Source organism: Nomia melanderi, chromosome 7 (assembly GCF_051020985.1).
Source record: "Nomia melanderi isolate GNS246 chromosome 7, iyNomMela1, whole genome shotgun sequence".
Classification (NCBI taxonomy): Eukaryota; Metazoa; Arthropoda; class Insecta; order Hymenoptera; family Halictidae; genus Nomia; species Nomia melanderi.
The window spans coordinates 17,895,969-17,920,687 of record NC_135005.1 but is presented as its reverse complement, the minus strand read 5'-3'; the positions used below and the strand labels follow the sequence as shown (position 1 = coordinate 17,920,687).

Genomic DNA, 24,719 nt, shown 5'->3' with positions numbered 1-24,719 from the left:
TCGTAAAACTTGACATGATAGTAATTCTTTCAGCGATGGATTCTTTATTTTTTCAGATAAACATGTAATTCTTCTTTCATTGTGCAATTTCGTTTTCTGAATGTTTAAACTGATAGGTATTTATAAAATAATGATGCATTATTTTATTTAGAAAACGGTATTTAGAAAACGGTCAGGCAGTGTACGGCGCCTGTTTAATTCGCGATTCCAATTTGTCGCGACGCAACACAATTTTTCTAGCTCGACGCACTCGCCAGAACCGAGGGAAACGAGGGCAGTGTATAAACAGAAATGGAAATGGTACGAAAGCATCTCCCAAAGAGTCATCGAATTAGAAATAAACGCACTCCCGTTGTGCACGCACCGTTCCCATGCGTTTCGTCGTTTTCTACGAAAAGTCATTTCGAGAAGCAGTTACTCCTCCCATTCAGAGACAATCGCATGCAAAAATCATCGACACGTACCGGGTGCCGCAGAATCAACTTCCAACGAAGACGTTATCAAGACAGCAAACAATTAAGCGATCAATATTGCATTATACGATACCGGCCTGTTGATATATTTATCCGGTAAAATAAATACACCGCCGAATTAATTGAAAACAAACATTCCTGTTGCAAGAGAAGCCATTCCAGAAACAACTCAAATTTATGTCGCGAATATTTACACGTTCACTGCTATCCACCGACGATCAGCGTTCTACAAAGGATTACAATAAGATTGTAACAATAAAGCAATGAATTAAGTAATATTGTAGTAAGAATTCTGCTACCAAATAAATAATCATTTGCAATACATCTTTGCTATAAAAGAATGACTAGATTTACAGATCCCGCAAATGTAAGAGGTATTTAATCTCAGAAGCATGATTCGGTAAAAGTTTCTGTCGATTTCGACTGAATTATAAGAACATCACAGTCCAAATTTCTAAAATCTATGAATGAAAGAAACCTGCGTTTCCCTCTAAACTCACGCTACACTGAAGTGCACATTAAATGTCTGCGAATCTAGAGTTAATATCGTGTTAAAATCGTGTCAATGGAATTCATTTGCATCAAGCGACACCGCATCGCTCGCGGGACGATTTTTCGAAGGCACCTGTTATGTGAAACGAACGCGCGTAGGCGCGGGAACAATGGCCGTATAATAAAATCCGCTAAAAATGTCGGTCGGAGAGTGCAGTTAAACGGAACAAACGTTATTGCGCGCGCGTTAACGGCCGTGATTCACTGCAATTCGCGATTTCACAGTCCCCCGTGTGCCGGCCTGTGTTTACATCCGAGGGCGATCGCGTTTAATATCTCCGAATGATTTCCGATCGGGAACGCCTCCGTAATCGAGCCGAAAAAATTCGTGTCACGATTCGCGGGCCTCGCCCGGGCCCAGCGGCCGCCATCTTGGAACATGGCGGACTCGGGCTTGCGACACTTTCAAGAAAATATAGAATTTCTCAATGGTTAGATCGAATTATAACGTATTTCTGTTAATTGGGAGAATAAAAAGGTTCGCTCGATACACATGGAAGCAATGGAAAGATTAATTCTGTAATTTAAATGGCTCGATCTCGTGATCGATGAATTGCTTCAAAATGGCGGATCGCGGAACTTTAGTTCTGTTGTTGGAACAGAGGTTATCGATGTATCGCGTTGAGTAAATTATTGAAAGTTTATCGAACGTTATCAGAAGGAAATATATTATTACAGCGTTGTTTAGCACAAGCGTTTTGCTAAATTAAAGTAAGAGACTCCTGCTTACTCTCCAACGACTGACTGAAACTACGAAAAAATGAAAGAATTTCATTACTGACAGAACTCTCATTACTCCAACACGAAGAAACGAAAAATCATAGTACGATTACATTAGAAATGGGTCATGCGATCTCCACAGAAAACTCGCGAATTAAATCACGGACGGAAAAACAGCAAACATCGAGAATTCCAAAAAACAGGTTAAAACCTCCGTCGCAGGCGAAACAAAAAAAAAACGGACGAATACGATTCATTCTTCTCGGTTTTCGCGCTTTTTCTCGTCAGCCGGACGTGACGCGGATGGAACGCGAACGAAGAAAAGGCGGGAACCCGAGCGAAAGCGAGAAGAAGCGAAACAAAAAGGAAAACGAATGCAAAAGCTTGGCGTGCTGTCAGCCTAACCCTTGCGTTAGCAACCGAAACTGCTGTGTTTGTTGAAACTTCCACATCGCGATATATCCGTGTGAATTTGTTTATTCTCAAAGCACAAATTATTGTAAGAATGTTAATACAGTTGACAGCCGACGGAATTCCATAAAATTACCACAAAAACGTAACAAATTGCCTAGAAGAAGATGAGATAATGGTCGGTTGCTGACACAAGGATTAACCCCTCGTCGCACAATTGAAGATTGCACGTTAAATCGAAGATTCTTCGATTCTTCTTTCATTCTAATGAAAATAAATCATTACTTTGCCAGTCTCAATCTTTCCGAACTAAACTTACACCAGCGACGAACAGAACTAATTATCTAAATTCATTCGTTTTCTGTAGAAATTGAAGAGATCTCGTAATTGCCAAAACTGAGAACCCTTATTTCCATGATTGTAGCGCGCAATTTAAATATAACTTTGCTGTAAAGTACGAAAGTGAATGAGACGACCGATAGTAAAGGAAATGGTGCGGCAAGGGGTTCGAGAGAAAAGCGTGGAAAGCGGTCGCGATATCGGTTCCCTCGTTTGCATTTTCTCACCTCGTGCAGAGAGCAGCCGCCAGCCACGCCAGCAGACACAGGAACGTCGCCCTGGCCTTCGTGCACACGTATCTGGAAAAAGAAATGGAAAGAGAAGATAGAAATCAGCGGTACACAGCCCGTGGCCGCGCGCGAGGAGTAACGTTTCGCGAATCGTGACTGTCATCCGAGATCGTTGCCGCGATACACGGATCTAATACCAATCGTATCGGGAAAGCGGCGACGATACAAGTTTTAGTCGCGGGTGTAGAGAAACCATCGGGACCCGAGAAGATAAGCGGCCGCGCCGTGACTGACATGGGGATTGACGATACGTCAAACGCGATCCGCATCGATTGCTGTTTAACGCTAGAACTCGGACGAAATGATCGCTTTCGAATCGTTTGTTTCGCGATTATTGATATCTTGAATACTATAATGAACGTCTGAAGAACCTGGAAATAATGTATCGCTACAATTTTTATAGGGATTACACATTAATCGTAACAAATGCTCGGTAGTTCGTCAAATGAATTTCATTCGGGTTCAAGGCGATTAAAGGATCGCCACTGTAACGAACTTTAATTACAAATAACAGGGTTTTAATCTTGAAAAAGCTTCACGGACGTGATTCCAGCGGCAGTTTAACGAGTTAAAACAACCGGTTGTTAATTGCTGCTAGAATATTCTTCAAAGGATTTCGGACGACGATAATTCGTGCTGTACGTGAGGCCGGTGCCTTTGAAGAATGTTTCAATCGTGAGGGAATGCAACCGGCTGGATTAACGGGAGATTCTAACGTAAATTTGTGCCTTTCATTATATTCAACCTTAATTTTCTCTGTTCTTTTTCAGCATACTATTCGGGGAATGCTTGAGAACACTCTGTTCCCGTTTAGAATACTTACCCTGCTCGCAGAGGCTCGCAGATCGCGTAATATCGCTCGAAGCTGATCGCTAAGATCGTCAGAACCGAGGCGTGAGCCACTGTCAACTCCACGAATGGCACCGCTTTACCTAAAATCAACGAATGAAAGTATCGTTAATGGAGAATTTGTTGAAAGTAAAGTGAACCGCAAGAAAGTTTGAGGATAGTTTGATAATTCGAAGATTTCGCGGCACGTAATTAAAACTTCGTGCGTAAAGATGGCGGTTCCCGTGTAACCTGAGTTTCGCGTGTAATCTATTAGAACCTAACACAGTCGGAAAATACAAATTGAATTAGATAAACAGTCATCAATGGACTGAGCAGTAATGAATAGCCTGTGCGACGTTTCCATTTGGGTGATTAAACAATTAGCGACAATGCATCATTAAAATCAATTCGGCTGATAATATCCAGACTTTCGGAATTATTTGAGTAAAGTAATTACTCGCGCAACTGCAGTTAGCTGAATAATAAATATCACGATCAATAATCCGTTCGCCGGGAAAACCTATTTCCTCCATATTGTATTTACTCTTACGACGCGACCGATCGCAATTTCAACGATCCAAAATTTTATAGGGGACTTTCAATATATCGCCGTCCGTTCCAGGTATTTGTCGACGGAAAGAATCAAACGATTGAACGACACATTTTTTATTCTTCATTTCCGGGTTCACACGAGAATATTCAACTATTAAAACTAAACTAATGATACTAATTCTTTCAGCGATGAATTCTTTATTTTTTCACATAAACACGTAATTCTTCTTTGTTTCGCTTTGCTCCTTCATTAAAACATACTCTACGTGCATTCGTCCTGCGTTCGACGAGTACACGCTCCATTTTTCGATTTCGTTGCGCGCAGAACGAGAAGTTTCTCCAACTAAATTCCACAGTTAACTGGTCAACGATTCAACTGTTTTATTCGAGAACCGAAGGACTCGAGAGATTGAAGTTGTCCATTATCAAGAGGCTGCTGATTCCTAGACCGTCTCGATGGAGCGCTCGGCGTCCTAAGAGTCAAGGGTTAACTCGCCCACGCCTCCGCCCCCGCGAGGACGAAGAGATTTACGAAAGGAAGCTCGCCTGACAATCAGGGTGTCGCAATAAACTAGCACGACGCCCTGGACACCGTTATTTTCCGGTGTACCTTTCTTCCATTTACCCAATGTCTGCCGTTTAATTAATTCCTTCCCGCCCTTCCATTCCCGACCGGAAGCAGTGTCGCGTCTTTTCGGCGATGCTTCTTGCAACGCACCAGGAAACGCGATACTTACGAGGACAAGCACCCTCGGGATCTAGATTCGGCGAACTACGCTCGGCTTGCCTGTTCCTGGACCTTATTGTCCTCTTTTTAATTAAGTCTCCTTCTCGGAAGCTCGAGGGTACTTTATCTCGGAACACTTTGTTCCTCCCTCTTCTCGTGCAATTGCTGTTCAACAATTTTGAACATACACTTTTAAAACGAAGTGCACTCTCCGCCGAAAACGGGAAGTTAGGAACCTATTTCATTTCGTGATTTAGAGAACCAGAGAGTCTTCTCGCAATGGAATGCAGCTTTTCCAGCAGCCGATGCATGTTTGTAGCGATTACGCGGGACGTGGACTGCGTACAATTTTATTGCCGTTGTTAATGCAGTGAACATTGTTGTGTTTACTATTTCGGAAGCCTGGCGCAAGTTTGTTTTCACGTCGCGTCTAAGTTTAGAGGAGAGAATTAGAAGAAAGCGTCTAATATTAGATCCACAGGGTATTCCTGTGGATCCCGGAACCTAAGTCGCGGAGAAATATGAGGCATTATGGGGTATTAATCCGCTTCCTGCTCGGAACACATGTTTCTTGGGATTTCAGGTTCTCGCGGGCCGCCGTAAACACGGCTGACACCGAGAATTTCACTTTAATTCCGCTAATGATCGTCTGCTTTGTATCAGCCTTTAGAACTTCAAAATACAACGAACACACAATCCCCCGGGACCTTCTTTTAACATCTCCACTAACTGAACTATCCGTGCTATTTTTAACAAACAAATCCACGAAGAGCATTAGGAATTCCAACTGTTACTAAAATAACCGAATCACCGTCCGAATTAATCAAATTACTGAATTATTCCACATCAAACCCAAGATCTGCTAATTATCCGTGCTAATCGAATACCACCGTTACCGTTAGTAAATTACTATTGAAATACAATCAACAACGAAGCTCCGACTTTCGTTTGCAAAACGAATGCCAAAAAGTCCAAGAAGAATCATCGACAAGGATGATCACAGAGAAATCGTAGTACGCCGCAACGTGAAAAAATTCCGTCGAGCACGGTTAATTCGATGCAATCGCCTTTTCACGATTTCCATTAAGCATTCAGTGCGCGCCGGCCACTTAACCAGTCCTTGGCGGACCACGTGTCGCGCGATCACCAAAAAGAAGGCCGTTTCTCTTCTTTCCTTGAAACGTGGCCGGGTTTTCGACAAGTGGACGCGACGCCTTTACGTGGCTGCCAGAAACCGCGCTCGCGAGGGAATTCCTCCGGCCTTGTGTATCGAGGAACGGTGAACATTTCCCTCGGTCCGCTCTCTCCTCTGATTTTCTCCCTCGCTCTCTTTTCGTCTTTCGTTTTTTTTCCTGTCCGACTATCGAGCCACTCCCGGGGGGACGCGGCAATAACGATAATACGTCCATCGTTTCCGCGAGACCCGCGCAACAGGAAACGTCCCTTCGAGGCTGGATCACTTCCGCTCCAGCGAAGACGATGGATTCGCCGGCGCGCTCGATCTTCGAGAGATTTCCTGTTGCTCTTTCATCGGGACACTCCGTGGTTCTTGTTTTACGCGACTGAGAATAATCCAGCTTCGGAAACGACCGATTTCTCTTTGAAATTTACTAGCTGAGTCGGTTTCTATCGCGTTGTTCGGTGGTTCTTGATGTCGACGTTTGGAAAGTGTAGGAGTATTTTATTTGAAACTTCAATTATTTGATGAAACTTCAGGAATTGACTGGTTTTTAATAGATTGTAAGAATAATGCGAGATTGTTATATATTCTCGAACCTCCGAATGAATAATTGGAAAGAAAGTAATTACTATTGAGAAGCGCGATGGAAGAGATGAGAAGTTAAGATATCTTCGTTTGTTCAGCTTGGTGTTCCACGGGAACGATTACAATTTCAATGTTTGAAGATGCTCGTTCGTGAAAAGGATTAGTACAGCCGCCCCAAAGTCACCCGAGAGCACGCCTGCTTATGAAAATTCAAATTCCTCGTGTTTCGGTCGGAGGGCGCGAATTATTTGCTGTTCGTAGCGTCGCGTCGCGTCGCGGCGTTAAGATGGCGGGAACGGCGGCCGATAAATTGTAGAAGCAGCGGCGAGGGATGAAATCACGTGGGACCACCCCTCGTTCCTCAGAACCGCCGGTTAGTCGATATAGTAAAATTATGTAAAAGGCTGTGGGAGTCTCCGAACGACGCGTAAGAATATAAAAGGGGAGGCGAGGTTTCCCGAGAAAAAAAAAACAAATCAGCGCGGCCGTAAAGAGGAGCGCCGTAAAACAGCTGGGTGATAACGATAATCCGAAACAATGTTTCAGGTCCTTCGTCGTAAAAATGCGCGGTGCAAAATATGAAACTGGTGCGCCAAAAATTCAGCAAAAATCGGTTGTCTTCGGGAGAATATTAATTACTCCGATGCTCACCATTCTTCAGAAGTTTCGATGAATAATATGGAATTATCGAATGTCCTTTTGACTAAAGAACAATGCTTTCTTATTCTGATTTTGGAACGTTCTTTAACACTAAAACCGAGCAGTTAATCGACATTTTCGCATCTCTTGAAATTTTCATTGATTTCAGTCGTTGCTGGACTAATTTCTCGAATAATTTCTCAGAGAAGCATCTGTTGTCTTTTTAATCATTTAAAGGAATCGGGAATGAAATTCCAACTGAGATCTCGAGAACGGAATCAAAATGGCGATATTCGAATATAAAGCGACAGAATTTAGCAAGAATCTGCGAGTTAGTCGATAATGTATAATGCACGTTATATAAGCTATCATTTAAATATCATGAAATATAACGGCAAGGAAGTATATGTAAAGAAATGATGCTTCTCGGTGGTCAACCGAGCGTAAGGTCGTGTCAGGGGTCGCTTATCAGCCCCGCCGAGTCTCACGATTCAGAATACACATTTTCCCCGGCCGTTTCCTGGTTTTATCAATGAAACACGGGTGGCGAAAGATTTTCTATGGAAACCCCTTCAACCGGAAATCATACTTTAACTCAGCCCCCGATATCGCTCGGTAAATTGCCGCGAGGACCGTTCTATATTGGATGGCAAAAGGATTCTTCCCCTCCGTTTATACGGGCCGCTATAAGTAACCGGTCCGACTCGCGATATTGCATTCCTCTCCGGCCTCTGCGTCTCGCTTGACAATTCGATTGTGGAATTTATGAATTTATGCATCAAATTCGGTGAGATATTGATAGAGCTCTTCCTATTTAATATTGATAGAGCTCTCCCGTATTCAGTGAACAACGTACAATATAATATCCTGTCGAAATCAACTTGGCCAGCTAAAAATAAGTGTGATCGATATAAAATTCTGTTCACCTAATGCGTCTAAGATGTCCGACAAATTATGAAACAATAGATACGACGAACGATTCGATAATACAACGAACTATAGAAAATCATGAAGTGATAAATACGAAGGACTCGATAATGTAAGAAAGTATAGGAGATCACTGGTTAATTCGTTAAGTTCGCAATTTCGAAGATTGCAACGGAAATCTACATAATCTTCCACTCAGAAGGATATATCATTTTGAAAGGTAATCGAAGTCGGAAACATACAATATTGATTCCAACTCTGACTTCGTGCGAGCGCAGAATTAACGAGTCAAGTTCGCACGAGGATATCGAAGTGAATTTTAATGAACGTCATCCAACTTCAGTACTTCTGCGCGGCGTACATAATCTACAATCGCACGTTCATTAAAATTACTCCCGTTCCGGGGAACTTCGCAGGGAAAGTTCAATCTGAGGTTAAGCTGTAGCAATTTATTTATGCTCGCTCATTCCCGCGAACCGAACGCATAAATCCAACGAGACTCCCTTGACAAACAACCCGGCTGTCAAACGGTGCTCGGATGAGCCGAGCGATAGCGAAAAATACGGGGATCTTCGTAAGCTGCGACAACCCCTTATCGGACGCTAGGAGGCGGCCGCAACTTCTGAGACCGAACTAATAGCGTTCCTCTCGTTAACGAGAATTGATAAGAACTTATTGCGGAAGATGTAAGGAAGATTCGCGTTTCTACGGAGATTCCGTGATATTTCACGGGTAATGTTTGCCGGATGGATTTACGGCGCGTCTCGAGCCGAAGTGTTCCGCGTTGGGGGATGAAAAACTGAGGGTTCGATACTTCACGATGTCCCTCTCGTGACAGGAAATTTGAATTTCGAGAAATAACGGTAGACTCGATGTTCGGTTGATTCTCGATTAACTTCAGTATTCGAGAATTCCAATATCTACGAATTCTAATGGCTCGACTAAATTTGTCAATCTCAATATGTACAAACTTCGATATTTTCACTGATTTTTACACGGTTGAGACATCGACCAATTTGGAATAGTTAAGGGAATCTATTATTCTTTCTCAGATTAGAGCATCCAGCGCGAGAAGTAGAATTCGAACAGCAACGACATCACGATAGTAAATTCTTTCGGTAATTATATCGCGTCAGGTTCAAGTCCCAAGGCACTTCGAATGTTTCTTTTTCCAAGACGAAGCGGGCGAGCTTGCTTAAGACGGGAAGCCAAGGTACAAAACAGCCCCGCCGTATTTGCATACACGCCGATAACGTTTGCGTCCAATCCAGCGTCCCAGTTGCGAAGACAACAGGATAAAGCTTGCGGCGCCGCGTGAAATTGCGCCCTCCTCGACACCGTTGTTATCTTAACCAGCCATGTTTGTTTCCAGTACGAGCACAGCTAATCGAACCTACGTAAGAAAATATTCACTCGTCGCCGTCACTGTTTTCTTATTAATCGACGAATCAAGAGCATCTCCGGCTGCAAGAGGAATCGTCTTATTAGTACCCAATTGTAGTCATCGTTAACCCTCTGCGGCCGGACGTCGACATTTTGGCGAGATGAAATGTTCATACTTGGAGTATTAAGTTCCAAACGAATGATTCAATTAGTTGAATGGTAAGAGAAGTGTATAGTTTCCTTTTATTCTATTGTTTAATTAAATTTAATTTTTTAATTCAATGTATAATTTAGCATCATACGTTGTCAGCTTTGTGTACTTTAAAGTGTCTTCGTCCGCAAAGGGTTAACACTAGATTTACGGGCGTTTATTCTACAATTTATTCGAGAAAATTGTAGCTTCGAAACTAGAGTATTGCAATGTGTATTCGCATAATTGAAACAGAATTGACTTAAACTGTTAATGAGAGTATCGTTTGAAACAGGATATCCGTCAAATTTACGCGTAAATCTAGCGTTAATTAATGTCTTCTCTTTGCGTCTGGTTGAAGCGTTGTTATTCGTGATTGTTTATCAATCGATCATGATAAACTCGTTCAATCTACTCTTCGATACTCTTCAACGTCAATGTCCCTAAACTTATCTCTCGAAACAAGACATATTCTAGTAGTGTATCCCCTTCCGATTGGACAGGCGACAAGGTTGGTCCCATAAAAGTCTCTCAAGTATTCCGCACGTCGAAGTAGAACAATCAATCATGTTTGTTCCATTGGTTCGATCGGTGTCACGTTCAACACGCTCGGCCGGTCAACGGTGTCAAGATCGCGCGGGGTAGTTACGGATCCGTCTAGCTTCCGTCGTGGACGGACAGGGTCTTTCGCGGAGAAATACGGGAAAGATAGGAAGGAAAAGATCCTCGCAGATAGGGGAAGAAAGTAAGAGATCCTTACCGAGAAAGGAAAAAATTAAAAGGTCCTTACAGAGAAAGAAAACAAGAAAACCTCTCGCGGAAAGAGGAAGATGGCAAGAGATTCTACCGGAGAGAGGAAGAAAGTCCGAGATCCTCGGCGAGGAATAAAAAAATTCAAAGATCCTTACAAACAGAGAAGGAAAATAAGAGAACCTCGCAGAAAGGGGAAGATGGTAAGGGATTCTACCAGAGAGAAGAAGCAAATCAGAGATCCTCGAAAGAGGAGACGTCAGCACAGAAGGAGAAATCGAGGAAGTAAAAAGTGAAAATATTAGTCCAGTTTCTCAGCGCCAGAAGAGCGAAGGGAAACAAAAGGAAAAGGGAAGACGGATTACAACTGTGGTACTAATGGTATTTGAATACGTTTATTAAAAAGAACAGGAATAGATAATTGAATAAAATAGAAATAAATAGAAACGATGTCTTTCTCTTCTCAAGCTAACGCAACTCTCTAAAAACTCTCGCCATTAAAAATCACTCTCTCCCACAAGCATTCTTCTTACACTCCCAACAATTTCTCAAACACACTCCACTCTCACGCGCACTCATCACCCTCGCTTACGCATCCTTCGGAGAAACCCAGCAACCCTTGGGCCTAGTCTCCATGAGTCCCCTTCCCTTTTATGGCCCTTGGAACACTCGCTGTCCCACTGTCTTAGAACTACGATACTACATAACCAAGAGACAAGTCCTGCGAACGTTAGAGGATAGGTAAAAGCGAAGACAGACTTCCCTTCTCTAGCGAAGACGGAAAGGAGAGTGTAAACGAGAGATTTCAACCGGGGCAGGAAGGACAGAGAGAGAAGGAGAGAGGTCCTGGCGAAGAAGGGAAGAGAGGGATCCTGTCAGAGAGCTGCCGGCGCCTTTCCCATTGTATTTCCTGCTACGGAGGTTAAAGAGAATTGGATGGAAAGCCGGCAGGACAAGAAGGCGTTACGGCGAGCGTAGCATTAAATGCTCCCGGCCTCGGGACCAGCCTCTAAGAGCAACGGTAATTCCTGGCGGGTGGTAAGAAGTTCAAGCCACTCGCTACCCCAGCCCCCATCAACCTTGTCCACCGCGTCCGGCGGCTCGTGTTACGTTTCGTTTGCCGTTGTGTTACGTAACGCGTGCCCTTCTGCACCACCTTGCCCTAGCCTTGCCCCGGCGGAGCTTCAAGGACTCCTCGGGACTGGATAAAAGGCTCCCGAAGGCTCGGGTTTATTGAATTAAGGCTCACCCGAATTTCTACGGTGCATTTTCGGTCTGTCGGGCTGGAGTGTAGGTTAATGAGACAATAAAACACAGTTCGCACCCACGTTTCGTGCTCGCGGAAGTAACAAAGTCTGGTATTTATTCGTACTTTTTATACAGCGCGGTTGTACGATGGACTTTTCGGAGCAACGCGTCGGCGGTTCGCTGCTCCAGTTAACAGTGGAACCTCGAGATGCCGGTTTTCTACTGTTCCAGTTGAAAGTCGATTGTCGTTTCTCTACTGTCGTATGTCGCGCGCCGAGTGATCCAAAAATGCTTAACACTTTGACTGCCACTTCACCCGAATTCGGGTGACATTTTTTACAGAAACGTGGACATTAATTTTTTTCGTGACGCATCGAACGAACCGAATTTTGTTGGATATATGAGATATAAGAGAGATAGTGGAGCAATTATTAAGAAGAATCTTGATTTCTCAGTTTCTGGTTAATGGAGAAAACTGTTTCGAGCACGCAGGAGTTTTGATGAGTGTTTACATGGCAGTCAAAGTGTTAAAAATGCCGTCCGCCGCGTTCTACCGGGGTTATATCCAAGACAGAGAACCGCGGACGGACAAATCAATCGTAAACGTGATAACGACGAAGTCGCTACAGGTCAATCGTTTGTCGTTCAGGGTGTTGCGTTCAAGAGGAACACAGCGGAGGAATATTCCAGAGGGAGAGGGTGGGAAAAGTTGCTTGGGTTTCGTGGTTTATCGAGTCACGAGCTGGAGAAACCTGCCACAAGTTTTGATGTTGACGATTGTGGTTGGGATCACTGTGTTCTCGGTTGATGGGATTTTGGAGAACCTTGCTTGATAATATTTGATACAGATGCGTTGAAGTGTATGTTTCACTGATTATAGTCCTCGCCAGGGGATGCAGACTACGATGGCATGAGGTTGATATCGAGAATTCATTAGGAACTCCCAGGACTCGTGAAAATTTGCCGGGACTACGTCGCGGAACTTCCTTTAACGGTATTTTCAGGAAAAATCTGTAGCCTACTAATTACGTTTCACAAAGAAACCCGCAGCAACATGGGCCGAAAGCCTCTACGCCGCTTAGCCGCGCGTTCCAGCAGCTTCAAACGGGAGTTTCATTCTCGGAAGCGGTTAAATTGGAAACCCGGGAACTATTTCGGAATAATGCTACCGGCCGAGTGATGCGGAACTTCCGAAAAATGATATGCAAAGCGGTGGGAACGCTTTAGACGTCCGACGCTACGGCGGAATTAGAATTACCAGGCTGGCAGGTGCAACGTGACGCTACAAAGAATCCCGGAAGCTCGGAATAACCGACAATATCCGAGATTTGCATATAAATTTCGCGGAAGGAAAAAAAAATTGAAACTCACCGCTGCTGGCGGGAGTCGAGCGATCGGAAAACTGACTTTTTCATATTCCGAGCTCTGCCGTTCGGTTGTTTTTTCTTGCGGCGGGGCGGCCGTTCCCGTGAATTTTGAAAAATCCACGCGGACGATCGAAAGTGTTTCTTTTTTTCAGGTTTGCCGAACGGCCGAAGGTACACGGGTGCTCGCAGCGGCGCGCGAGGAACGAAACTCTAGCTCACGGTCAAACAGAAATTCGTTTATTCTATTAAGAATTCCGGCGGACTCCGTTCGAATGGCATCGGACAGAAATTTGTTTATTTTATCAGCGGGCCGATCGGACAGCAAATGAAATAAAAGCTTCGTCGAACTTCGACATCCAACGGAAATCTGTTTTCGTTCGGTTAACGGATCCATCGGACTCTATGCTAAATTTACAGCTTATCAATGTCGATTGAAATTACCGGTGTATCTGTTTCTGGCAATTCTGCCATTTGCAACAGCAAAGCGTAAATAAAAGTCAGAATCGAGTCGCAGAAGCTAATGCGGTTAAATTGATCTTTCGATATTCTCTGATCTCTGTAATTTTCATGGAATAAATGATGTTCCTTTGTTATTCAAGGATTCACTTAGTTTATGCAAGGTATTTCTTTATGTTGTAAAAAATATCATCGGTATGTCGTCAGAGAGTAATGAATATTCCTTGAGAAAAATATTCTCGAGTGCCAAGGGTTAAACAAAGAAACTACCTAAAAATTACTCGCATGCCCATCGATAACATCGAATTATTTTCCATTCGAAAACTTCGTTTCCCCTTCATATATCGAGATATCCCCCGAATATCGCGCATCGATTCCTCCATCCAACGGCCATCAGTTCTCCCCGCCCCCGTCTATTACGTTCATCATTTGTTATCATCGCCCGAGTCCATTATTTACCCGGCTCGCGCGCACTCGCCGCGTCGTATTTCATTTTTAACTTCGTTTCTTATCCGCCGGAACGGCCGAGGAAAGTGTACGGCGCGCGCGCGAGCGTCCAGGTGTACGCGAGCGTAACGTCCCGATACGAGATCTACGTGTGCGCCTGCGGCAAACATGCCTGTTTCCGCTCGCGGATCTCGCTTTCGCCGAACGGGACGTCAGTTCTATGGCTCCGGGATCTGACCAATCCACTGTACTAACAGAACACGACCCAGCAGATCCAGCGATTTGTCGTCCAGTTTCACTGGAATTACAACCACTTCCGCGAATCGACCGTTTCAACCCCTTTTCCCATCGAGATGCACAGCTTTTTTTTCCCAGACACTTTTGCCGATTTGTTTACCGCTTCCTCCCCCGACTTTTCCCGGCAGATCGTTTCGCGAATGTTTTTTTCCGGATTTTCCTGCGGATCGTTTTACACGCGTTTTTTCCAATTACATCGCGGACCGTTTTCTAGATTTCTCTGCTGATCGTTTTGTAGAATATTCCGTGGATTGTTTTGCCGATCGTTTTCCTAGATTTTTCATTAGGAATTTTTCAAAGATTTCGACGGATTGAAATTTTGCATTTTCCGGTGGCTTTCGCATGGAAGTTTTCGCGAGATCGTTGCGTTAATCACCGAAGTACGGGTTTCACGAGTTCCAGAAGATAAAATATTCTGCGTGATGAAGTTCAACGAGATTTTCAATTATCGTGCTTTGGAAGGTATCTAATGGAACCGCTGCGTGTTACAGCGCAAAGGTCCTTTCACGATTTTAATCTCGATCAATTAATTCGTGAGAATTTGCACCTGCGGTTTTAATGATTACTCGTCGTTCGATAGCATTTTTCTTCGTAAAAAGCGAGTTAATCTCCGTGATCCACATAGCGGCGTTACTGTTAACAAGCTACCTGTCAACGCGCGATCGTACCGTCGAATCGAACTCGTTAAAACTTTATATCGCATTACGCCGTTGCATTTGCATCGCGCGTGCGAATGCAAAAAATATACTCCGAACGTAACGTTTAACGCGTACCGTCTACTAATTAAAACCGAGAATAACGAAACAACGCTCCGATTACGAACAAATGAACATTCAATTTAATCCGAAAATTCTCCGAACACAACGGCAGATTAGTTTAACCCTTCAATTGAATATTTGATCTACCAACAGGTATTTAATACTTCATCGATGACCCATTATCGACAACTAAAGATTCACTACTGAATTCTTCAACAACGTTTCCTTCAAACTATTACACGAAAAAAAATGAAAATTTTGATTACTAAAGATTACTCAGCTTTCTATTTCCCAGTGAAATTGAATATCCAAATATTCTTGAATATCCAAAGTTCATTAGTTCATTCAATTACAGCTTAATATGGCGCTCTATTTATTTATTCAAGAATATTTCGGAGTCACTGAAATGTTACCTTTAAATGGTACAATTGCGATACTACAAATAAATACAGAAAAAATTGTTAAAGCAGGTAGAGGTTGCAATAAAATAGAATGTCGAGACTCGACATAGGACTGCTAAGGGTTAAACTACAAATTACTAAGCTTTCAATTTCCCAGTTCAATTACTAACTGTTCAACGAAACACGAATTACCCGCTATGTTTCATTAACCACGAAATATTCCTTCAGCTCACGAATGAATATAGATACGCTGCATTTATTTACGTTGCAGCTGTACACAATTCAGGATTTACGAGCCCGGAATGCCTAGAAACAGGACACAAATCCGTGCTCCCGTTTCCGACGATTTCGTTACGCCTGCCTCGAAGGAGGACGCGCGGAAACAGATTGTTTAACTCCTCGATCATCCGCGATGATCGATGAAGACAGACGGCGGTGCCGGGCGTTTCGAGCGGGTCACTCGTAAATATATCCGAAACGCGGCTCGAATGCTCCGGGAAGCCCGGGGTTAACAAATTGTAGTCGCGGAAAACAATTTTCCGCGGGATGTTTCCACCCCTTTTGCGCTTTGTATTCGAACGACGGTCCCACGGCGAGGGTGGAATGCCCGTCGTATTTGTTTCTCCCCCTTTCGAGGACGCGTTCGACGGTCCGCTCTGTTTACAAATTGCCGGAGAGACGACTGCGAGAAAAATGACGGTTGTAATGAGAAAGAGAGCATCTGGCTGACTTTTGCTACTTCGAGAGACGCGAGGACATCGACGCACGCTTTTGTTTGCCTGGGAATCGGAGAATGTGCGACTTCTGAATGGATCTTGGACGAAGGTTATTTAACCCTTAGCACTCCAGGTTGATTTGTAATCTATCAGCAACTGCAACTAATTTTTAAAGTATTCCTAGCGAAAATTAGAAATGCAATGATCGTGATTTTTATGTGGTTCGGTTTTCGAAGTTAGAATTTGGGAGTTTAGGTATTAGTTTGATAAAAGGAATGGTAGATTTGTTAGATAGTAGGTAATCTTGAAATTGATTAATTTGATAGCAGGTAATTTTGAAACTGACTAATTTGATAGCCAATTTTGAAATATATCATTTGCTGATCGTTCGGAGAATCACTGATAATAGAATTACTCGAGATTACTCGATAATGAGTTAATAATAGCACATAAATATTGGAACCAATGGACGCCAGCGAAATGCTACCTCGCAGTCTGCCAAGTACAATCGGAAGATTAACGAATCTACTCGCTACATATTCTACTTCACACTTCGATTGTTCGCTTCCGATATTCTCTCGATAAATCTCCGAACGGAACGGATTCGAATATAAAACTGAATATCAAGAAACCGGGGTGGCGATTCAAAATGAAATATGAATTTCCCGACGCTCCCGTGGACAGGACCTCAGCCAAGTGAACCGCGATCAGGCTAAAGCCTGTACCCATAAATCCCGATTAGCCTCACGGATCGCAGCTTCGATAGGACGGCCGACGATTAGTATTTATCGCAGGGGTGGGATTTTAAGGGTGAAAAGATCTAGTCTCGTGGTTGGACGTCGTGTACCTAAAGGCTCCCACACACGATGTGTCTTTCCTCGGAACATTGACGATCAGTTTGAGTCTTACAAGAAGAGGGCGACATGATAAATGTGTTTCGAATGAAACCTTATGTACGTCATAGTCCACGTCTACGAATGAAAAACCTTCATGGCTTCTTCGACAATGGTCCCTTCCGTTTTCGAGGGAAACGAGTTTGAAATTTGTTACCGTGATCAGACGATAAGTAATAATATTACAATAACAATACAAGTGATTTAGAGATTGTAATTCAAAGAGAACAAAGAAATACAAGAATTGCAAGAAACACTATTCTGCTCTTACCAATATATTATTTCGAAAGTAAACTTGTGCTTCAAATGGAGTGGAAAATTTCTTTCGTAACTACTGATACGAGTTAGCAGAAGTAAACGACAAGGAAAGAGAGGTTAATAGCGGTGCAAGCTTACGTCGTAGAAATAATGGAAAAACTTGAAAGCAATTCCTCCAGGACACGTCCAGAAACAAGCCTCATCGTGTGTAGGTGGCCGAAGGCAGCGCGTCGTAAATCGGTGCGTGTGCATCTGGTCGGCCGGCGACGCGACGATGTTTCGTGGCAGTCTCGACCGGCGCGGCGGCCGTCGATACGCGAAATCGAATGAACATAACCGAAATATACGGTCCGACTGGGCGGACCGTAAATCGCCAAGTGAAATGGAAGGCCTGCGTCTAACGGCGGAAACGTAGGAGATTAAACGCTTAGCTCTCTGTATCGCGGGGTGTCTCTGGAACAGAGCCACCCCTAAGTGACCGCCATTTCGGTGCTCGGGATTGGAAATAGAACCGCCTAATCGGATCGGGTCGAGTGGATTCCGCTGGGTGTTCTGGTGTGCTCGAGATTCTAGACTACACTAGTTGCCGGACTTCTGCGGAAGGAGATGCTGATGACGATTCATGGGAGTTTTCTGTTTTGCCGCCGGAGACTTTAGATTTATCGCGAGCGATCCGAAAGAACATTGGATTTACTGCGTCTATTGCGGAGACAGTGCACTTACGGCGACTGATAGACCTGGGATTAGACTCGGACTACCTGCTGAAGCAGGGATTAAAGCGATAGTGGCTGACAGCGGAGTTAACAGAGCCGAAGAATCCGATGGTACGGTCTTCTGAAGATTTAGACCCCTAATGGAACGAGTATTAGGCTTGGAGTCTCCGGTGCAGCGAAGATCTAGCTTGTATCACTTACCGGTACACCCATCAAGCTCAAAGCACCTGTTATATTTAAAAAAAGCACCTATATACAATAACTATCAGCGCTATAGAATCCAAGAGAAGCCTCTTCTAAAGAGTTAGACCCCTAATGGAACAAGTATTAGACTTAGAGTGTCCGATGCAGCGAAGATCGAGCTTGTATCACTTACCGGTACACCCATCAAGCTCGAAGCACCCGTTACACCTAAAAAAGCCTATACGCAATAACCATCAACGTTAGAGTACCATATAGCGAAGCCATCAGAGATAAAGCACCAGATTTCTAGGACACGGCGGAGAGATAGAGAGAGAACCGCGGAAGATATCCCGACCGAGTGCTATGAAAAATGGATATCTCGGAGCGCGTTCCCGACGGAACAGCAAAGTACAAACACTTTTCGTCCCCCGAATAAACAATACGGACACGCCGAGGCAAGAGGTCGGCCAGCGAGCAACTCCGCCCGAAAAACTGACCCGGAAACGTTCGATGCTCGGGCAACAATTTCAAATCTCCGGGAGAATGAAATAAAACTAACGTCCTCCCCCCGGCGGCGGGTCTCGTTTCTCTTAATTAGCAGGCGCGTTTGGGGTCCTCGGAATGCAATTTCGCTGAAAGGACTGCATTTGTCCGGTGGCCGTTCCTTTTTTCGAACGAACGTCCGACGGTCGTCGGCGGCGTGAAGTCCAATGCAGCCCGTGTCTCGTTAATTGGCCGAGATTTTAAAACGGTCCCGGGCAGCTCTAAGTTCAATTACGGAAGTTCGTTTTGGCGGCACGCCATATCCGCGGCAACGGGAGGTGGTCCCGCCGGAACTTTCGCGTCTGGTGCCCGATTATCTTAATATATTCAACGACCGGTGCAACGATAAATATGGTAAACAAGCGGGCCCGGCAGGTATAGGGCATCGATGCCCGATATCTTGGCGAGCTTCCGCCCGAGTAAATTACACGCGGCCGAATTCCGACCTATGCGGGCGAACTCCGATCGAACGGGGCCGGGGAAACTTCCGGCGGAGTTCACGGCGTAATCACGTGACCGGCGAGCTTCTTCGACGCCGAAACTACCGAGCGGCTGAATTGTCTTTTTGAAATTCCTCTGTAGAAACTTGAAGAGCGCGTTCGTTGGGACGTTCAATTGATTTATAATTCAGCTTGCGCGTGGCTGTACGAGTTTCTTTAAGAATTTCTCCGGGAAACTTCTGTTAACCTTTTAATCATCGCGGAAAGAAGGAATTAGTAGTGGTAGTTTCGGTTTTAAAGTCTGTTATGTTATCGTTTCCAATGAATTTCTTCAATTTTGGTATCTTTCGTACGTGGAAATTGATCGTGGAGGTATTTTCTTTATGGAGAAGGATTTTTGGGAGGTTAAGATGGATTGGGGATGATTGTGGAGTGGCGGGACATTGTTAATTATTGTGTAGGGTGCAGAAAGGTCCGAGTATCGATTTGGAGAATGTTAAATGGAAGGGAGGTAATGTTTTGAGTAATTAGAAGCGGCACTGGCGTTGGACAGTTGAAGGATAACTTTCCTAGAGACTGTTTATGTTGTTAATGTTGTTTATGTGTCTTCTTGTGAAAGAAAATTGATTATAGAAAGGTTATTACAAGAGGTATGAGATACCGAAGGTGCTCGTTTCGCCTCGACGTCGCAATCAGCGGTTGATTTATCAATCGAGGCTATTTCGGCGGCACTAAAATCTCGAGTACAATGATAAGCGGGCGCGAAAACGAGTTCTGTGTACACCGATTACGTAATTTTCATTAAATTCCGGTCGTTATCAAGTAACAGGGGGTTGCAGCAAGACCGCAGTCAGCCAGGAGACGCGATAGAGCCCGCGTCGCTCGTCCATTATCTATTTAGGTTAGTTCGTTGGGAACGTAAATCCTTGTAAGCCTACTTTATGTAGATTCGGGCGCTTTCACTGCGTCCGAAGGACAGAAACCTATTTCAGAAAAAGATTCGACTACGTTCACGCGAACTTTTATTTACACTCGGTTAACGACTCAGAGAAATGATTTCGGAAAGCACGTCGAAGTTCAGCTCAAACTTCACTCGAGCTTCGAGTTCGAGGCTCGGAAGTCGACTTGTATTTCAACGCGAACTTTGACCTAGACCACCACTTCGCTCTGGATTAAATCTTTTAATGCCGAGTTTAGAAGTATCAGCTCGAAGATTGAATCCCAGTTAAAGAATGAAATTCAAGAAATATCAAACGGAAAAGTACGAAATTTTATTCTCGATTTCAATCGATCTCCTCGCGAAACTGTCACTGTCATTATTTCCGTCGCCCCAATAAGAACAACCGTGTGACTCACAGAACAAACTCGCCCACCTGCCGCTAATCGCGCCGACATTGATACACGGCAAAGGATGTCATTAAAGCTCAATGATCGGTTTGCGTAAGCATACGTCCGTTATTGGTTTCGCGGATATAGATATTACCGTTGCGCAACAAGCAATATCCACCGCGTTTATCCGCGAGCACACACGAGCGGTTTGTTTCCCTCGGTCTTTAAAGCGGCCGGGATTAACCTACGTTGTCGGTTAGCCTCTGAAAACGCTGACATCGGCGAGTGTCCTCTATTCTTTCAGTTTTTGCCACGGAAAAATAGCTCCCTTCGCTTGCCTTTTTTAATTGTAATAAATTCCGGAAGATTCTTATTACTCGAAGAAAAAAGAAACTTCAAGAAGAGAAGCTCTCTCGCAAGGGAGCCTCTTATGCGAGACATAGTTCTCAAGAAAATATTTCACATGCATTTTTTCTTGAAAAAAGAAGAAATTCCCCTTTAAACTGTTCGCCTCGAAATGAACACTCAAGATTTCTTTCCTGCGCCCCTAGTTTCAGAGGTATTCTAGACACCAAGAGCACTTCGGACCGCAAAGGGTTAACCCTGTCCCCTGTTCCTCGAGTTTTTCGACTGTCAACGGAACGGTCGTCTTTGCTCGCAACGTCTGACCACTCTAATCAACTCCCGTCGTCCGGGTTCGGTAAATAATCACGCTGAAAGCAGTTTACCTTACGACACATCGGACAAGGGCTTCCTCTTAATTCAAGCGGGACGATAAATCGTGAAACTTCCGCCGGGAAGATTTGTCGCGGCGGGTCCCGGGGACAAACAGACTGAAGTATTAAGAATGATTCAGGGAGCCGGGGTGAGCTGTGAACCCGCGAGAATAAATTAAGACTATCCGGGAAAAGGGAGCGCGAGAGGCGAACGAATTCCGTGGAATCGCGGTCCACGCGCGGCGGGAACGATAATGGATTCTGGCTGCTGTCCAAATCCGCGCCAAGACCTGCTGTTTCTGCAGGAAGGTCTAACTTCGCCTGATAGCGGCCCTCTGATCTCCGAGTTTCAGACCGGCGGGGTAGATCACTTATTAAGGTGACTCTCCCGGGCTACTTGACAACGGGTCGCTATTAGGATTCCGCGGAACCGGAGGATCTCCCGATGCTATCCGGGCTATATGGGAAGTTAGACGGATTGCAACTGTTAAATTAGATTCCACTGGCACGGTATACTAGATTACAGGTGTTAAATTGAAATTAAAGCTCTGTTGGCGCAGCTTCTGCTAAGTTATTTTCGGATCAGCCAAGTTTCCGGGATTGGACGGCTGCTAAGTCGTGTCTGAAAGGAGTTAGGGCCTCGCGATCTAATCGATAAGGCATCACCGGCTTGTAGCTCCGCGAAAGCCCTATTTGGCGAAAGTGACTTTGGACTAATTCAAAGTTAGGCTATATAGATCTTCGAGTATGGGCTTCCATCAGTCAGTTAATGGCGGGGATGAAATATTGATGGCGCAGGGTTGATCTAGGCTGTAGGAGTAATGGGTGGCACTAATGAAAAAGAGTCTCGCGAAAGCCCTATGTACGCAGCACTCGTCTGGGCTATAGAATATAAATAGCTGATAATGAAGATGAGAGAGGATTGATGCAGGTTCATCCGGATTATGGAACCAATAACGAGATATTGGTAATGAAGAGGACTGTTGTCGGCGAAAGCCCTACGTAAGGAAATCTTGAGCGAACCATGGAACCGAAATTTCCACTGTTAAAAGGAAATCAGCCATAGCGACGACTGGTCGAACATTCTCTTCGTTTTCGCAATACTTTTCCCTAAATTTGTTCACGTGAACCTCCAAATTTTCATCTTTCTATTTCTTCGAAGGAACTTAACTCCTTGCCTCACTGTCAGACTCGTAATAAAAATTGGGAACCGAATTCAAGTCTAAATGTCATTTATTTTTCACATGAATGAGTTACTTGTTTATCAATCGTTGTTTCGTCGAGTACAGTTAAGAAATAGATCATAGGGCAAGGGGTTGAAGAAAGGGAATTACCTTAATTGAACGAGCTACCTGAATCCACCAAGAGACCGTGTCCAAGAGAGGTCGCAGTCGATGAAGAAATCGTAAAGTAAGAGGTTAAGGAACGTCTTCGACCCTCTATTGACCCGCCGATGAACGAAGTAAAGGGCTGCGACCCACGCGGAAGCAATAAAACGGTATTATGAATGAAAACAGCGAGGAGCGAGCGCTAATATCGCTATTCCCACGCCGTTGTCGAACTCGGGGAAGCAATTCTCTATGGAAACCCGATTTGTAATCCGCGTTCGTGCCGCGACGATATTGCCCTCGGCGAGAATTCACTCGGCCGGCTTCTGGGAATCGTCGAAAAAACGCGGGACGAATTGGCCCGCTGTTAGCGCGACGTTTCTAACGAGGAAGACCTGCCAGCCGGGAAAGTTCCCGTGTACAAGGAGCGGCGTCAGCTCGAATGACCGAACTATTCGGCGGAATCGATACCTAAAATCCGATAAGGACGCGTCGCGCGACGTCTACGATGAGATATCAGACTCGCTCATCCGAGGGAAACTCGCCGGAAAATTGGCGAAGCGTTTAAACTTTAATCATGGGACGCTTCAGCTGGCAAGTGAATAGGAATCGCTTGAAACATAAATACTATCGTTTGATTGGATTCTGAAATTGTTTCCTGGCACCGCTCCTCGTTGTGAATTCAGTCGAGTCAGTCGATGCTCCTTGGAGACGCTTAATCGTTAGTTGAGAATAACTCCGTTAATATAATCGATAGTTTAGAATCCTCGATATTCGAGAATATCATTTCATTCGATTCTGCTTCCAGGGAAATTGATTGGCTAGTATCGTTAAACGAGACGTGAGTCGAACTCTTCTCTCGGCCAAGCAGCGTCCCATAATTTATAATCATTCGATGATAGAAATATTTTGAATAATTCACTAGAAATACAGATTTCCGTGCTGCCATCTCCAAAGAATAATTGAAAGAAGCGAAACAACCGAGGCATTAAGGAACATCGGATCGGTGCAACGAGATTGATATTCTACTCTGAAAACTTGAAGTGAAATTGTATCAATTATAGAAAAAGGAATCGATTTCGGCAGTGAAACGTGGTCGCGTTTTTTGGAAAGTATACAACTCGACTATTTCTCTCCGATTGTTCGATCGTACGCTGCAATTTTGCATTTCGCACGCGCGACGAGAATTCTATAATTGCAGAATACAATTTCTGCTCGGGGATTTGATTACAAGGATTCGTAATATCGCTCGACGCGTATTCATCGGGTAAACGTGACGAGGGTGCAGCTCGCCGATAAAAATCGGATGACACGTTACGCATTTATCGCGTCGCGTTTCGTCAATGAAACGATAATACACGTGTCGCGCCGGAGAATAACGCGGCGCGACAGTTTCGCAGCCAGCGGACCGGCCGCCGGTGGACAATGGAATTGAAAATGCATTATTTATCGGGCATTTTTATTATCTATGATTACCTCCGCGTTTCCTTCGACGTGCCGGCAAATTGGAAAACGCCGAGGGAAACTGGTCGGCGTTGAACGAACTTGTCGTTTCACGCTGCCGCGTTATCATCTCTTGAAATCTACGGCGGCAAAGGAGGCTTCTATTTCGATCACATCATTTAAAATGGCTCGCGGCTCGGAGATAGATTGAAAGCGAGATATAAGGGGAAAGATAAATTCAGTTTGATATTTGTGAAATATACGAATGGAATAATGGAATTAGTATTACGCAACGGTACTCCGTCATTCGGTGAAGTTTATGGGAAAGAAGAGAGATTTCTATTTTTCTGCGATTATTAAGACAAATGCGGGTTTCCGTCGAGCAAACGGATAATGCACGAAAATGCTAAATATTATGATGGATTAGCATCGAAAAATATTCGGTAATATGTTTACGAAATACGCGTGAAATACTGAAGCCGTCATCGTAGGATAATATACAGCGGTACCGTTTATTTCCTGTTCTTCTTTGAACTTCGAAGACTGTTAGTCTTCAAACGGTAGCCTAGTTGCAAGAAATATGAGACACTGCGGATAAATATTTGTCAAAACGAACGTACTGGCACGTCAATCC

General features: G+C 44.3%; 1 protein-coding gene across 3 annotated transcripts in view; it reads right to left on the bottom strand.

Annotated features, from left to right (window-relative positions):
* ETHR (ecdysis triggering hormone receptor) overlaps positions 1–24,719 on the bottom strand; it is a 60,359-nt gene that overhangs the window by 11,625 nt on the left and 24,015 nt on the right. For all 3 annotated transcript variants that reach the window (XM_031972354.2, XM_031972353.2, XM_031972355.2), the window contains exons 5-6: positions 3,609–3,717; positions 2,723–2,794 (exon numbers count right to left, since the gene is read on the bottom strand). In XM_031972354.2, coding sequence (XP_031828214.1) covers positions 2,723–2,794; positions 3,609–3,717 — 181 coding nt within the window. The remainder of the gene's footprint in view (positions 1–2,722; positions 2,795–3,608; positions 3,718–24,719) is intronic.